Genomic DNA, 13,887 nt, shown 5'->3' on the forward strand with positions numbered 1-13,887 from the left:
AATAAAATATATCTAAAAAGTTGAATTGAATGATTAATTACCGTAAAAATGTAAAAGACATTCTTAAAACTTGTTACTATCCAAATAGTGAGTTTCAAGGAAGTATTCTCGTCTAAAGAAAATAAATTTTGGGTGTTCCTCCACGTCCATAGGAAAAATATCAAAAATATTTTTGCCATCTTTTTTTTACCAAATATTTATTGACATTTTTCGAGTCTATAACACACTAAACAAAAAAAGACATAAAATATTTAAGCACACTTTTCCGGAAATATTTTATTCGACACGGTTATTGATATAACATCAAGTTCTAATGAGTCAATTTACTTGAAATTTAGTAAAAATCTTTTTTACATTATCTTTTATTTATCCTCCCTACAAGATTTTTCAAAAAGTTTTTTTCTTAAACCATGAAAGAAAATTTTGGAATGACGCTCTCCGAGCTCAAGAATTCAATAATTATTTCGAAAAAACTTAAAAAAAATTTTTTTTTGGTTTTTATTTTTTGGATATCTTTGAAACGGCTTGACCGATTGCCTTCAAAGTCTAATCAGCTCGAATAGAAGTTTCAATAAACACTTTCAAACACCGTGTCGTTCATCTTGATCGGTTGATTCTGTCTCAAGATATCGTACGACAAAATTTTACACGGAAAAAAGTAAGCTGTAATAAATAACAGTCGATTTATAATAAGTAATGATCAACTGCTAAAAATTACCACTTCAAACAGTAAAATCATGATTCTACTATTCACATTGTAATATTTACAATTTAAACCTTACAATTTACTCTTTACATGGAAGAAAATACTATTTCAAACAGTAATATTCGCCATGTAAATGTCTAAAATGTTAAAGTATAATAATTAAGAATTCAGACTTTAATATTTATCATTTCGTACCTAAAAAATGATGTTATGATATGTAAAAAGTATAGAATAAAGTTAGTAAATTTCTAATACAAGCAACGTCAATATTTACAAAGTAAAATGGTAAATTTTAAACGCAACGCTAAAAATCAAACTGTAATTATTGACTTGCTTAGACTGGTAAAATGTATATTTTAAAAGTATAATTTTTACTGATTGAAATATTAAATTCTCCCAGAGTGAGACCCCCTTCTCTTTCATCTAAGTTCTCCTTCTCTTCATAATATGGACTATATATTGAAATGGCAATTTTTACAGTTTGAAACTGTAATTTTTAAAGATAAAAGACTCGTTATTTACTATAGTGATAACTACTAATTACTTATTTTGGATATTAAATTATAAATTGTGGCTTTTATACTTTCTACATTAAGTTCTATAATATTTACATTTTTGCCACCCCGATGTCCGCTTTACTGTTTGAAACTATAAAAACTAACCGGAATCCGAGTGAACATTACAGTTTACTTTTTTCCGTGAATTTACATTCTTACATACATACATACATACATACATACATACACACACGCTCACACGCGGTCGGACGTCCAGGCGGAAATAATCGCGATGGCTTCTTAGGACCTCAAAACGTGGAGATGTGATTAAAACTCGCATTTTCAAAATTGAACCGAAATCTACAACTTCCTACTTTTGAAAATTATGGTTATTATGCAGAGGTGGGACTCCACCTATATTTGAGTGTAAAAAATCGAAAAATTGATGTTTTTGAATATTGTTTTTTTTTTTTCAAATTGTTTTTTTTTACGGCGGATTTATAATAAAAACGATAAAAAGTATGAAAATGAAATATTTTGATTTTTTTTTCCAAAAAAAAAACGATTCAAAAAGATCAATTTTTTGATTTTTTATTTTATTTCAATTTTTTCTGAAATAGGTGGATCTAAAATTGCCTCACTTCTGCATAATTACCAAAAATTGTTTTTTGTTTCCAATAAAATAAATCACATGCCTTGTTTAAATAGCTTGAATCTTTTAAAATTTTTGTTGTATAGTCTATAAAAATTCACTGAACATTTGGTAAAGAGAAATTAGGTAATAAAAATTTTTTTTTTTTTTATTTTTTTACTTTGAACTTGAAGAAACGCCGAAAATTTGTCTCTGGGCTCGAATTCCCTTCAATGAAACTTATATGTTAAATAAAATCTCTACGTTTGAGATTTTAGAAGTTGATCTCATATACCTAAACTACATAAACGTCCCTTATTTACATATACACTTGAAATCATTTTTACCGCACAAAAATTGATTTATACAATATTTAATATTTTATTATACAAAGTATAAAAGTTGAATATAGCTAGTAAGAGTTATTATATTTTGTGTAATTTTAAAAAAACTGATAGAAAAGTTTAAAAAGTTTTAATCACGATTGAATGCAAGTTTTAAATATCGTAACAATTTAGCACATGCTCATTTATTTATTTTTTAATAAATTTGTAAAATTTATAGCAAAAATAAATAAAATCCATGTTGTACAAGCTTAAAATGATAATATTATATAATTGTGATACATTAAAATTTATGTTCTGCCTAGAAACTAAATTTTGTTTTTATTATTTTTATAGAGTATTTAAAAATTCTAATCAATAGTGTCATATATGAGTCATTTTTTTTAGCTTCTACGTCGTAAGCATCGAAAATTATCTAATATGAAATTTATCCTACCTAAATTTATATAGTCAATATCAGTATATTAGAAGCAATAAATATTAATAATTCAAGCAATTAAAGTTGCTCTTATTAAAGCGCTGTGTTTTTAATAGAGTTCACTGAAAACAATCAAAGATCTTATATTTAATATTTTTGCTCTTTTATTCAGAATAATAACTATAAAATAACAAGATACTCTAGTCTTAAATCTTAAATATTACAATAAATACAATTACACTCAAAAATCTCTACTCTAATAAATATCTATTTTACACGCCTTCAAATTTTTATGATGATGGTTATTATCAGACCGAACTGAAGGCTGGAAGTTCACTTCGTTAACTCTCGCTTAAACAATTCACAAAAATCACTTCGATGACAATCATTATCATTGATTTCTCAGCATGTAAAATTTCTTTAGTTTTATTATTATCTTTACTGGCACTGAAAAACTATCTTAAATCAAAATAAATATTCTTCTGAAAAATTCCATTTTGAACACCATCGGTTGTCTTGATTCAACAATTCATGGCCTTGAATCTTGTCATCTTGACTCAAGAGACTATTATCTTCGGTCGATAACTATGATCACTTGATTGAAGAGAATACTATTTTCGATCGATACAATTAAATTCTTAATTCAAGAACGAATTCTTGCAAACTAACAAAAATTTCGTTTTTTTCTAAGAACGCCATATCTTCGATTCAAAAACTAACTTCTTCACTCAAAATGCCAAAACAAAAAAAAAATTTTTTTTCACTTTAATATATTCTTAAAAATATTTGAGACTTCATTCATGAGATAAAACGCAGCAGAAAATTGGAAATTTTTAATTTAAACAGTATTCTTAAAATGATATAGTACCGCGGATATTTTAAATCTCGAGAAAAAAATTTTAAGATGAATTATGTGTTTATGTTGTTTAAAAACAGTATAATATTTCATTAGAGTAACATAGGCTGAAGAACTTTCCATTATCGAGAGTTATATTGTCTTGATTTAAGTGTTAATTGTTGAAAAAAAATTTTTTTTAAATTATCATAAAATAACATCGTTGAAGATGAGTGAAAATTCGAAGAAAATATATTGCTCGAATTAAGTGATGTTTTTCAGTGTATCTATATGTAATTTTTTTTAATGTTATGTCTTAATATTTAATTTTAAAAATATCAAATAAATCAAAGCCATTTTCAAAAAATATTTGAAAGTTTAATTATGACATTTTCATCATATCGAAAAAAGCCATCCGAATTCATTCTCGCATTATGTGCATGAATAAAATAAAATAAATTAATATGCATGTTTCAACAAATCGACGGAAAAATGTATGCTTTGACACTATTCAATTTTCAATATTCTTAAGACTTAAACTTTTATAACTAAGATTATTGTGTTGTATCAATTATTAGGATAATAAGGGTAATATTCTATTTTCATTGTAACTTGTAACTCTTATATTGTACATCCATTTTCTCATCATTTATCACTCTAGTATAATTCTCAAGTTCATGCTGTAGAATTTCAATTGAAAATATGTTTCACTTTCTATATCTGGATCTAAAAATTTCAACCGAAAGAATAAATTTTTAGTAGTTATTAGTTCATTATGATTCAAAAGGATTAAGATGGGTTTGAAATTTTTTTGATTAATCCAAATTAGATCTGAATTTGAAATTAATACCCTCCAACTTTGCATGCATCGTAAATTACTACCAATAATTTAGAAATAGAGAATTGTTGTTTAGCGTCAGATAAAATATGTATGGATAACTGAAAAAATCTTGACTTTAATAAAAAAATTTATCACAGCAATAAAATATAAAAGCGATAAAAAAATAATCGCTATTTTCAAAGATCCTAAGGATACTTTTATTACAACTATCTAAATTTGACTTCATAATTTTAGAGAATTACTGATCAAACTCAATACAAAAAATTTTTTTTTTCTAATGACTTTGATTTACGATGATGAGTAGCCTAGCGTAAATCAAATTTGATCTCAATAAATCCAAATTTTGTTTGATTTCAATAGTGTCGCCACTATTTAACCACGGACAGTTCAACCACGACAGTATCACCGCAGACAATTCAACTTCGTAAAGTTCAATTGAAAACATTTTAACTTCACGACATTTCAATCGCAGAACAAGTAATTTTTAAACACATACACAAAATTCAGAAAAAAAGAGCACAGCACGATAACAATCTTATGTGTTAGCCTATTTGAATAAACACACACAATATTCATGATAAAAGGGTTCATTATATAACGGTCGATTTCTCTTGATGTTGAATTGTCGTTATGTTCAAATGTCGTGGGCAGAACTTTTTACGATTTAATTGTTATAGAATCATTGAACTGTCAAATTGGATTTTGACTAAACTTTAAACGAAAAAATAATTAATTTATGACCTCTATTGATATATATATATATATATATATATATATATATATATATATATATATATTTGGTCTTGTTATTGTATTTGTAAAATAAAAATTAAACAGGTTCAACTTGCAATTCAATCAAGCCAAAAGTATAAAGCCAATTATCGATCTCTGTACTACTATTTGACTTTTTCAATACTATCTACACGAAATATAAAATAAAACCATTTTTTTTTATTAGGTAGTACAGACTTTAAATTGAAGAACAACTTTGAGCCTAAAATTTTACCGTGCGTCTGTAAAATTTAGAAAATTGTTTATCGATAATAAATGTAGCATTTAATCGTTATAATAATTATTATCATCCGGAAAAAAGTTTTCATCGAATTGGTTGAATATTGGTTAAAATGTCTTATTAAGAAATTTAATATAATTTATTACGATAAAATAATATGCTTGGATATAATAATGTTGTAAAAAAATACATAAATTTTAGATCTCAATAGATATGATTATATCAGTTCTAGAAAAAAAAAGAATAAAAAAAAACAAGTGGGTCAAATATGTCTAGCCATTACAGAAATATCGTAGTCAGATTACAAGAGATATTGTACGTAAGCACGCATAATCTAATCACCTAATTCACGTTTAATCAGGAATGATCAATCACACAACAAATCTGAGAATAGATGCATGACTTTATATTTGGCATCATTTACGAATTTAGCATCATGTACGAAATCATGAAATTACGTGTATCAGAAAAGATACTGTCAAGAATAATCAAGCAATTAATTATGCGAACCTATACAAAATGATCAAGGATCATTGATCATGAATAATAATGGATCTTCATGAACAAGAACTTGCATCCTTTCGTGTTCATACATGACTGTGATTTTGGATACATGATCAAAAGTACAGGAATTTGTGCTTTTGATGATCGATCAAACACACTCGACGATTTTGTTTTGAATTTAATAATTAGTCTAAATTTATTTAACATTAACAAATGATATTGCTTGTCTTGTCTGTGAATTTATAAGCAAAATACCACTAAGTAACTGACGGACTAACTTATCAAGAGATCTCTAAAAGTATACACCCGCTCAACTTGAAATTTTGCGTAGTTACTCCCTTGGCGACGTAGATGCTCATTTAAAACGGATTTTACGCAAGTCCTATCTAAAATGGATTCTTCATCGACCATCATAGACACTGCCCCCCCCCCGTCTTTTGCTCATGTAGTTTCTCCCTACTCTCTCTCACCTGTCCTCTCATTTTTTATCAAAGAAATATTATTTTGAAGCTTCAATCTATGTACCATCAATCACAACCACCACTTTAACAAATTACCAACCAACCTACTTTCACAGTCACCTATGCTAAGTAACCGTTGCCATGATAATCATTGCTGTGATAGATACCGGTATCCCATACAAGAACTGCCAGATATGAAAGACGAGACCATGTTTGGGTCTGCATTGGGGACCCAGCTTCGGTGCACCTGCATTCGGTCATACTTGAATCAAAACTGGGTATTCAATCTTGGCCAATCCAATGATTACCCGAGTGTGCGCAAAAACTAGAACGCCTAGCCTTAGCCGTTCAATGACAACCCAGACTTAAGCCAGAATTGGGCAACCTAGCTTAGACCATTCAACGGGAAACCCAATCTTGGACCAAGATTGGGTAGCCCGGTTTAAAATAGGTAGTGCTTATGATACATCTTAAGGCGAAGCCAAAGTTGACAAACATATGATCTGAAACTTTATTGTTTACTGGTCAAGGTGTATAAACTATTTTTCTGCTCGACGTAGCCGGAACGTGGTGACTTCGTTTAGCGCAGTGTTCAAGAAAGTTATCACTTTTTGGCGGGAGGGCAAAAAACTATTATTCAATTCATGTTTAACATCTAAATCTCACAATTAAACTTTATTGTATGCTCAGCGAAGTAGGCGAGAATCGACTAGTTAGATACAAACAGATCCATCTATACGTAATTTGATCTCAGAAAATGCAGACAACGTGCTATTCATACAACATGCGTAGAACGTGACTTGTTGCGAGACACAATCGAGTCTCCAAATTACTTATGATTGTGCATGCCAATTTTGTCCCGGATACTTTCGAAATCCAGGCATTGAGTATTAAATCTTCATGACTAAACTTGCATTTTATGATTACACACGATAATTTATATGTATATCAGACAACTTTTCTAAAAATTAAAGGTGATTGTTAAGAAATGGGGTCCACCCTATTTTCGGCAGTGAAGTATCGAAAAATTGCCATTTTTCAACAATTTTTCTTATTAATTATTCTAATATTGATTAACTTTGAGAGAAAAAATACGTAATTGTTCAGAAAAAAATTTTAATATTATCTTTATAAGTTAAAATATTGCGCATCTTGCAACCAAATATATAGTATTTTCTTGATACGCACATAGTTCTTAAATTCATAGACACATTGGCAAAAGCTCATCTGAAAGTCATAAGACCTGATATAATGTTTTGATTTTGTTAAATCTTGACAAAGTCCATATGAGCTATTCAGATCTAAAATATCAACCTCAATTTAATCTAAAAAGTCATAAACTTTTTTTCCGGGTATTATAAAAGTAATCACCCCAGTCATTATTTTATAAATTTTCTGTGATAATTATTAACAATCAACAATTAATAATTATGAAAAAAGTGAATAGAATCATGCGACGCTTAAACGCTGTTACAAAAGAACTAAAAATAATTATATTATGCAATTTTCAATTCTGACTGTTACGATTATAAGCAGGAAAAAAATCCAGATATTTAAAAAAGCTGCAATTTGCAAATTGAAATATAATATTGACTGCAAAAAATACGTTCAAATTTGTTATTATGGCTATTTAATAAAATTGAGATGATCGTTAATAACTAAGAAAAAAATATATTAATAACATTTATACAAAAGTTTAGATTCCAGTTAATTGCTATGGCAACGTGGTTATTATTACTGAGAGTTACGGCTTTAATTTATTAATGTTGATGATAAGTGATATAAATAAAAATACATAAAGATATATTTCTATATAATTGTTACTTAAAGCGTAAATTTGTATTTATGTCATACAGAGTTTTAATCATTTTTGTGATGAATATCATTATCATTTACAATAACAATAATCACCAATTGTAAATATTGTTTTGTCAAAAAAAAAAAAATTGGTTGATTATTATTATGAATTACTTGATGTGCTAAAATTAATTCAATTAAAGCTCTTTTGCAATTATATTACTAATTAATGAAGTACAATTAATATGATTTTATATAACTCGTTAAAAATTATCTCTTATCAAATAACCTAACACGCTTGTAATAAATTGTAATTATAAACAATTTTTATGTTAATAAATTATTCAAATTTTAATAAATTGCAAAGTTTCTGAATTACCATTCTTAATCAAACTATATAGTTATATAAACTTGTATACGCAACCATAATTACTAAATTTTATTTTCTTCATGTAAAATTATAATTCTGTAAGTAAAACTATGAAAGAAGTTTAAGGACGTTCCCAAGTAGCAGTTGTGCTCAACTTTAAAAACAGTCTCCCCATATAAACCATACTATAAATGCAACAACAAAAAGTTGCGATCCACTGTACATTTTCAGTGGCGCGAACGTGCGCAGAAGTCCAAAAATATACCCATTGCGTCGTTTTTCCGATCTGGCAACATTGTATTCTCTTTCTGTATATTTTTATTTATATTTGAGCCGAGTGTAATAGAGTTTAAATATTTTAAGGTTACTTTTATTTTGAAGAGAAATTAATAAAAAACAATTTATTAATAATGACTTCACGCTTGAGGAATGGAAGATTTGTGAAAAAAAAAATTGGTGATAGAGTAGCTAAAGTTTTAACAGCTATGTCAGAGGTTAAAAACCCAAAAATTTTAGATACATTGCATGCAACAACTCAATTTAAAATTCCAGATGGGAATAGTATCATTGAATTAAAAAAATTAGCTAAAGACCTCAAATGCACCAGGTGCAAAAATCTTTTGGACATGGAAAAAATGTATGGTTATAACAGAGAAGGACTTTACGTAAAATTTAAAATAAAATGTGATACTTGTGACAGATATAATGATATTCATACCGGAGAGTCCAGCAATGGTGCTTCTGATATCAATACGTCCATAATTCTAGGTAAGTAAATTTGGAATTCTGTATTTATATGTAAAAGTAACTAACTTGAATAAATATAATTAATAGCTATTATAATTTTTTTATACGAAATTTATGATGATATTTACTATTTTAATGTTTCAGGGGCTATCCATGCTGGTGTTGGAAATACTGGCTTAAATAAAATTCTTGCTTGTGCTAATTTACCTCGAATAACAGACAATATTTATAAAAATTACGAAGCTATAATTGGTTAAGCAATTGAATTAGAAACTAAGGAAAGTTGCAAGCGAGCTGCTTCAGAGGAAAAAGAATTGGTGATAAAAAATGTGAAAAATTTGTGTGACACATTGTAAGCATCCACTCTAATTTATTCAAACCGTTCAATGGACTAACGCTGATCACCATAATAATTATAAATCATTTTCTCAACACAGATGTTTATTAAATCGTAATATAATTTATTATAAAATTGTAAATTTATATTTTCTGCGAATGAATTATTTGTAATTAAATATTAAGCGAAATTAGTTATTACTTTGATTTTATGAATATTATAGGATTAGTATATTATATTATATTAGAATATTATACATAAACTGGTGATTTATAATTATTATGCTATCAGAAAATGTATAATATGCAATACCATTTATCTTTACACAAAATAATGCAGATATTTTATTTTGTTGTAATTATTTACAGTATTTTGATCAATAAGTTGACAAGCACAAATATGCGTTGTATAATTGTATATTTTATAAAAAAATCTATTGGTATTAATTAATATTTTTATTAATTACATATTTCAGACCAGTGGAGATTGTCCAAGATATTTTTCCTCAGTTAGATGTCCTTTCCCTTTCCTCAAAGGATGATAAAAATTTATTTAATAATGCACTGGGTGAAATAATAAATATTATTGTTTCATTTGATATGGGTTGGTCTAAACGCGGTAACGGGCGTAGCTACGATAGTTTAAATGGTTATAGCACTATAATTGGTTTAAAAAATAATATACTTGTCTAAAAAATAATATATTTCTAAAATCTTTCATTTTATGTTAGTAAATGAAACAAGAGTTTTTATACAAATTATATTGTTAATTATATTTTTGAATCTATAATTATTAATAATGTTAACATATGGAGTATTAATGTTGAAAAATAATTCATAATAAATATTCCAGAGATTTACGAAATTACATTTTTTTTACAACATCCTACAGTTAACCTATTTGTGAGCAACTCGCATTTATTTACAACTGCTGCGCCTTTACGGTATTTCAAACTTCCCGCCCAACGCAGCGTTGCCAAGCCACCATCTCTCTTTGATCGAGTAATGAAAAAAAAGTGAAAAGTAACTCACTTTCAACATTTTTTATAACTAAATGAATACCGCTCCTTTTTGTTATTTTTTGAGAAATATGATTATCATATGTTCAATTAACAATTTTCAGTTTTTTATAAAAATTCTAAGAAAATTACTGTAGTTATTTAAAAAAAAAAGTGCGCTACAATGAGGGTTAGGATAGGGATCACATGTTAAATATGTGATTTTAAACATTCGATTATTCAAAATTTAGCACCGCAAGAAGGGTTTTAAAAAATTTCTATGTATACAGGACACTTATAAGTATCTGGATTCAAAATTTGAACGATATTCCAAGAAAAGTGTTTTCCTTGGGAACGTCCTTAATGACTGTGTGCTTAAAGGTTTGATCTATCCCTGAAATTTCCCACTATATTCGAGCTGAAAAATATAACTTTTATGCATTTTCAACCTCGAAATTTAATACACAGAAAAAAAAGTTCACTTGAGCCGAGGAAATATTTTTCTTCCAAATTTTTTTCTTAACCCTTCAGCACTACCGCTAAACGATTCACTATCATTACTCCCGCGATGAGAAAAACTCTCACGCCTTTTGCGCATGTGCACGCATGCGCACATATGCTTTTGTAGCCCTTTCAATTTTTAAAATTTCAAACAAGATAAAATTCTTTCAAAAAAAAAAAATTGACTTATTTAAAAATAATATTTGGTTTTATTTTATTTGCGTTAAATTGCATTTTCATAAACTATACGAATTAATATTTAAACTTAAAATTAATTAAATGAACTGGACAGAAAATCTTAAAATTACTAATACTTAGACTTATTAACACATTTGAATAGTATTACAGTGTTAGTTCACTTTTAAATTAAGAAAATTATAATTTTGAATAACAAGACTAGTATTATGGAGATCAATCTTTGATTCATACTATCATCCTAACATTAAAATAATTAAAGAATATTTTTCCATAAAATTTTCAAATCATCAACCATCAATACATTTTTTAAAAATTATATATGGTTCATTGGTATAACAGACTAGTATAATTTAATAGTCAATCACTGTTCAGTCACAGTAATATAGTTTTTACAATCAGGACAAAGTAAAGTAGAGTGTTCCGGACAGATAGAAGTTGAACAAACTGAACAACTTTTTTGTATACTTATTTGACCTCCGTGGACACCAGCCACAAATTCCCGTAGTCTGCTTTTTTTCAATGGGTTCAGATGGAATTACTCCAACTTTTTTGATAGAATTTCTAAGTTCAACGGATAAGCCAGGTATTTTACTACGAGTAATTAGGTGTGGTCTTATCAACTGACTACCCAATTCACGTAAATAAAATCGGCGAGTCGTTTTATTCTCAGTATTCGCACTCCAAATGAGTTGTGAGTTTATGCCAGCAATATTCATAAACGAATAAAAAATGACCATAGGCCAACGATGCGTTTCTCGGGCAACAGAATATTTAGCTTTTAATTGATCGACTACGTCAACACCCGCTTTCGTTTGATTATAACATGTTAATATTTCCGGTTTTAACTTGAATCCAGAACTAGTATCAATTTTATCTGAAGAATGAAGAGTTGACAATAAAAGAACGTTCTTTTTTTTCTTGGGGACATATGAAACAATCGTGCAGTAATCATTAAATAAAAACTTACTACTGCAAATGTTACGATTTTTACCCTCAACAAATTCTGAAGGCAATTCTTTCTTATTTCTTCTTATTGTCCCGACGAGAGTAGTGCGACGATTTTTCACAAAATCTTCAGCTAATGGAACCGAGGTAAAATAATTGTCACAAGTTACATTGCGACCAGTATCTAAAATTGGTGCACAAAGTCGATTCATCACATCAATAACAGCATTCGATTTTTGGAAAGGTCCAGCAGGCTGTGCACCACAATAAATTTCTAAATTAAGGGTGTAGAATGTCTTGGAGTCAGTCAATGCGTAAATTTTTATTCCATATTTTGCTGGCTTGTTGGCAATATACTGCCGGAACTTACAACGGTCTCTGAATGATTCCAACATTTCGTCTACGGTTGTATACGCACCAACCGTATAGTTTTTGTTGCATTGTTCGATAAATTGATCAGAAAAATCTCTAATGGGAGCTAAATTATCTGTCTTCTTACGATCGTCCCGAGTGGTGATGTCGTCGAATCTTAGAGCGGTGGAAAGAAGATAAAATCTTCTTAGACTCATAGTTGCCCGAAACAAATCTGGTGCAGAGCCGTCTGTGGCCCAAAATTCTTTTAAGTTTACATGTGAAGCATTATATAATCCGAGATGGTAATGTAATCCAAAAAAAGCGTACATTTCTTCCATATCAGTTGGAAGAACTTTCAAAGGATCGTTATATGATACCCTCAACTTGTCAAGTTCCACATTCGTGTATTGCACGATTTTTCTCACCATATCATCAGAAAAAATAGCTTCCAACAGTCGACAACAGTAGTTGCATTCTTTGCACATTTTTTTACACCAGGAATTCTCAAGACGATGTTGTGTTTAGCAATCTTCTTGTTTTGAGAAGGAACATTGGAGGTCCACTTAGTGCGTTTGTCTCTTCCTAAGATATACTCAGTATTCAATTCCGGACCATTATTATTGTTATTATCACTATTATTATTGTTATCACTATTATTATTGTTCATATCACTAGTATCGCTGTCTAGATTTTCATTATCATCGTCAAATTCATATTCGGACTCTGATCTAACGTCATGAGGTTCAGATGCATCTGTGTCCGATCCATCATCATTGCATCCGTCATCTTTTTGCTCGTCCATTAACCATTCTGGCGGGGTAGCTTTTTTTCTACAAGTTCTTACTGGTCTCTCCACCTTATCATAAATTAAAGAAAAAAATTATTATTAATTTGACAAACTTATAATATAGAATATTTTCTAAGTACAGTAACATCTCAATTTTTATGAGCTATTTTTTTTTTTAGATCAATGATAATAACCTACCTTTTTCGAGCACTGCAATAATTAATATTATTTAGAATAAATTAATATGCACTGAACTTATATATATATATATATTTTTTTTTTTTAATTTTTCATTTATTTATTTTATATATCAATTTATATTTATTAATATATTAAAGGTAAACTAAAAACGACTAGGTTGAGGCTAACTCCGCATCACTCGCTTGTTACACTCCACATACACATCCCTAATACAAACACACTCTTTACGGAAACCTCCGAACTGTACCGATCAGGCCCGACTTCTTAAATTCTGACTCCCTACTTTACTTTCGCGATGAGAAAAAATCTCACAGAGTTAATAAAATGTATTTTATTTTTTTATGGCTTATAACTATTAAAATAATAATATCACAATCTGAAATAATATTAATTTTTTGACAGAT

The 13,887-nt window shown here is 28.4% G+C and overlaps 1 protein-coding gene across 2 annotated transcripts; it reads left to right on the top strand.

Moving 5' to 3' along the window:
• The first annotated feature begins 109 nt into the window (after positions 1-109).
• Positions 110-10,741, top strand: LOC141537943 (uncharacterized). 2 transcript variants are annotated; one of them, XR_012480985.1, is made up of 3 exons: positions 110-9,184; positions 9,308-9,515; positions 9,976-10,741. XR_012480985.1 is itself a non-coding variant. In XM_074259150.1 (2 exons), the coding sequence occupies exons 1-2, from the start codon at positions 8,827-8,829 to the stop codon at positions 9,418-9,420; spliced, it is 471 nt and encodes a 156-aa protein (XP_074115251.1). In that variant the 5' UTR covers positions 110-8,826; the 3' UTR covers positions 9,421-9,963. The 2 variants fall into 2 exon arrangements, 1 of the variants encoding a protein (XP_074115251.1); XM_074259150.1 differs by lacking the exon at positions 9,976-10,741 and having other exon boundaries at positions 9,308-9,963.
• Positions 10,742-13,887: the final 3,146 nt, after the last annotated feature.

Source organism: Cotesia typhae, unplaced genomic scaffold (genome assembly GCF_013202065.1).
Source record: "Cotesia typhae breed Kobodo isofemale line unplaced genomic scaffold, CoteBio_Ctyphae contig_20, whole genome shotgun sequence".
Classification (NCBI taxonomy): domain Eukaryota; kingdom Metazoa; phylum Arthropoda; class Insecta; order Hymenoptera; family Braconidae; genus Cotesia; species Cotesia typhae.

What these genes read in the sequence shown, in the direction of transcription:
- LOC141537943 (XM_074259150.1), top strand. Translation starts at nt 8,827, where the DNA reads ATGACTTCACGCTTGAGGAATGGAAGATTTGTGAAAAAAAAAATTGGT. An exon ending in CAATACGTCCATAATTCTAG is followed by an intron (nt 9,185 to 9,307) that starts GTAAGTAAATTT and finishes TTAATGTTTCAG; the next exon opens with GGGCTATCCATGCTGGTGTT.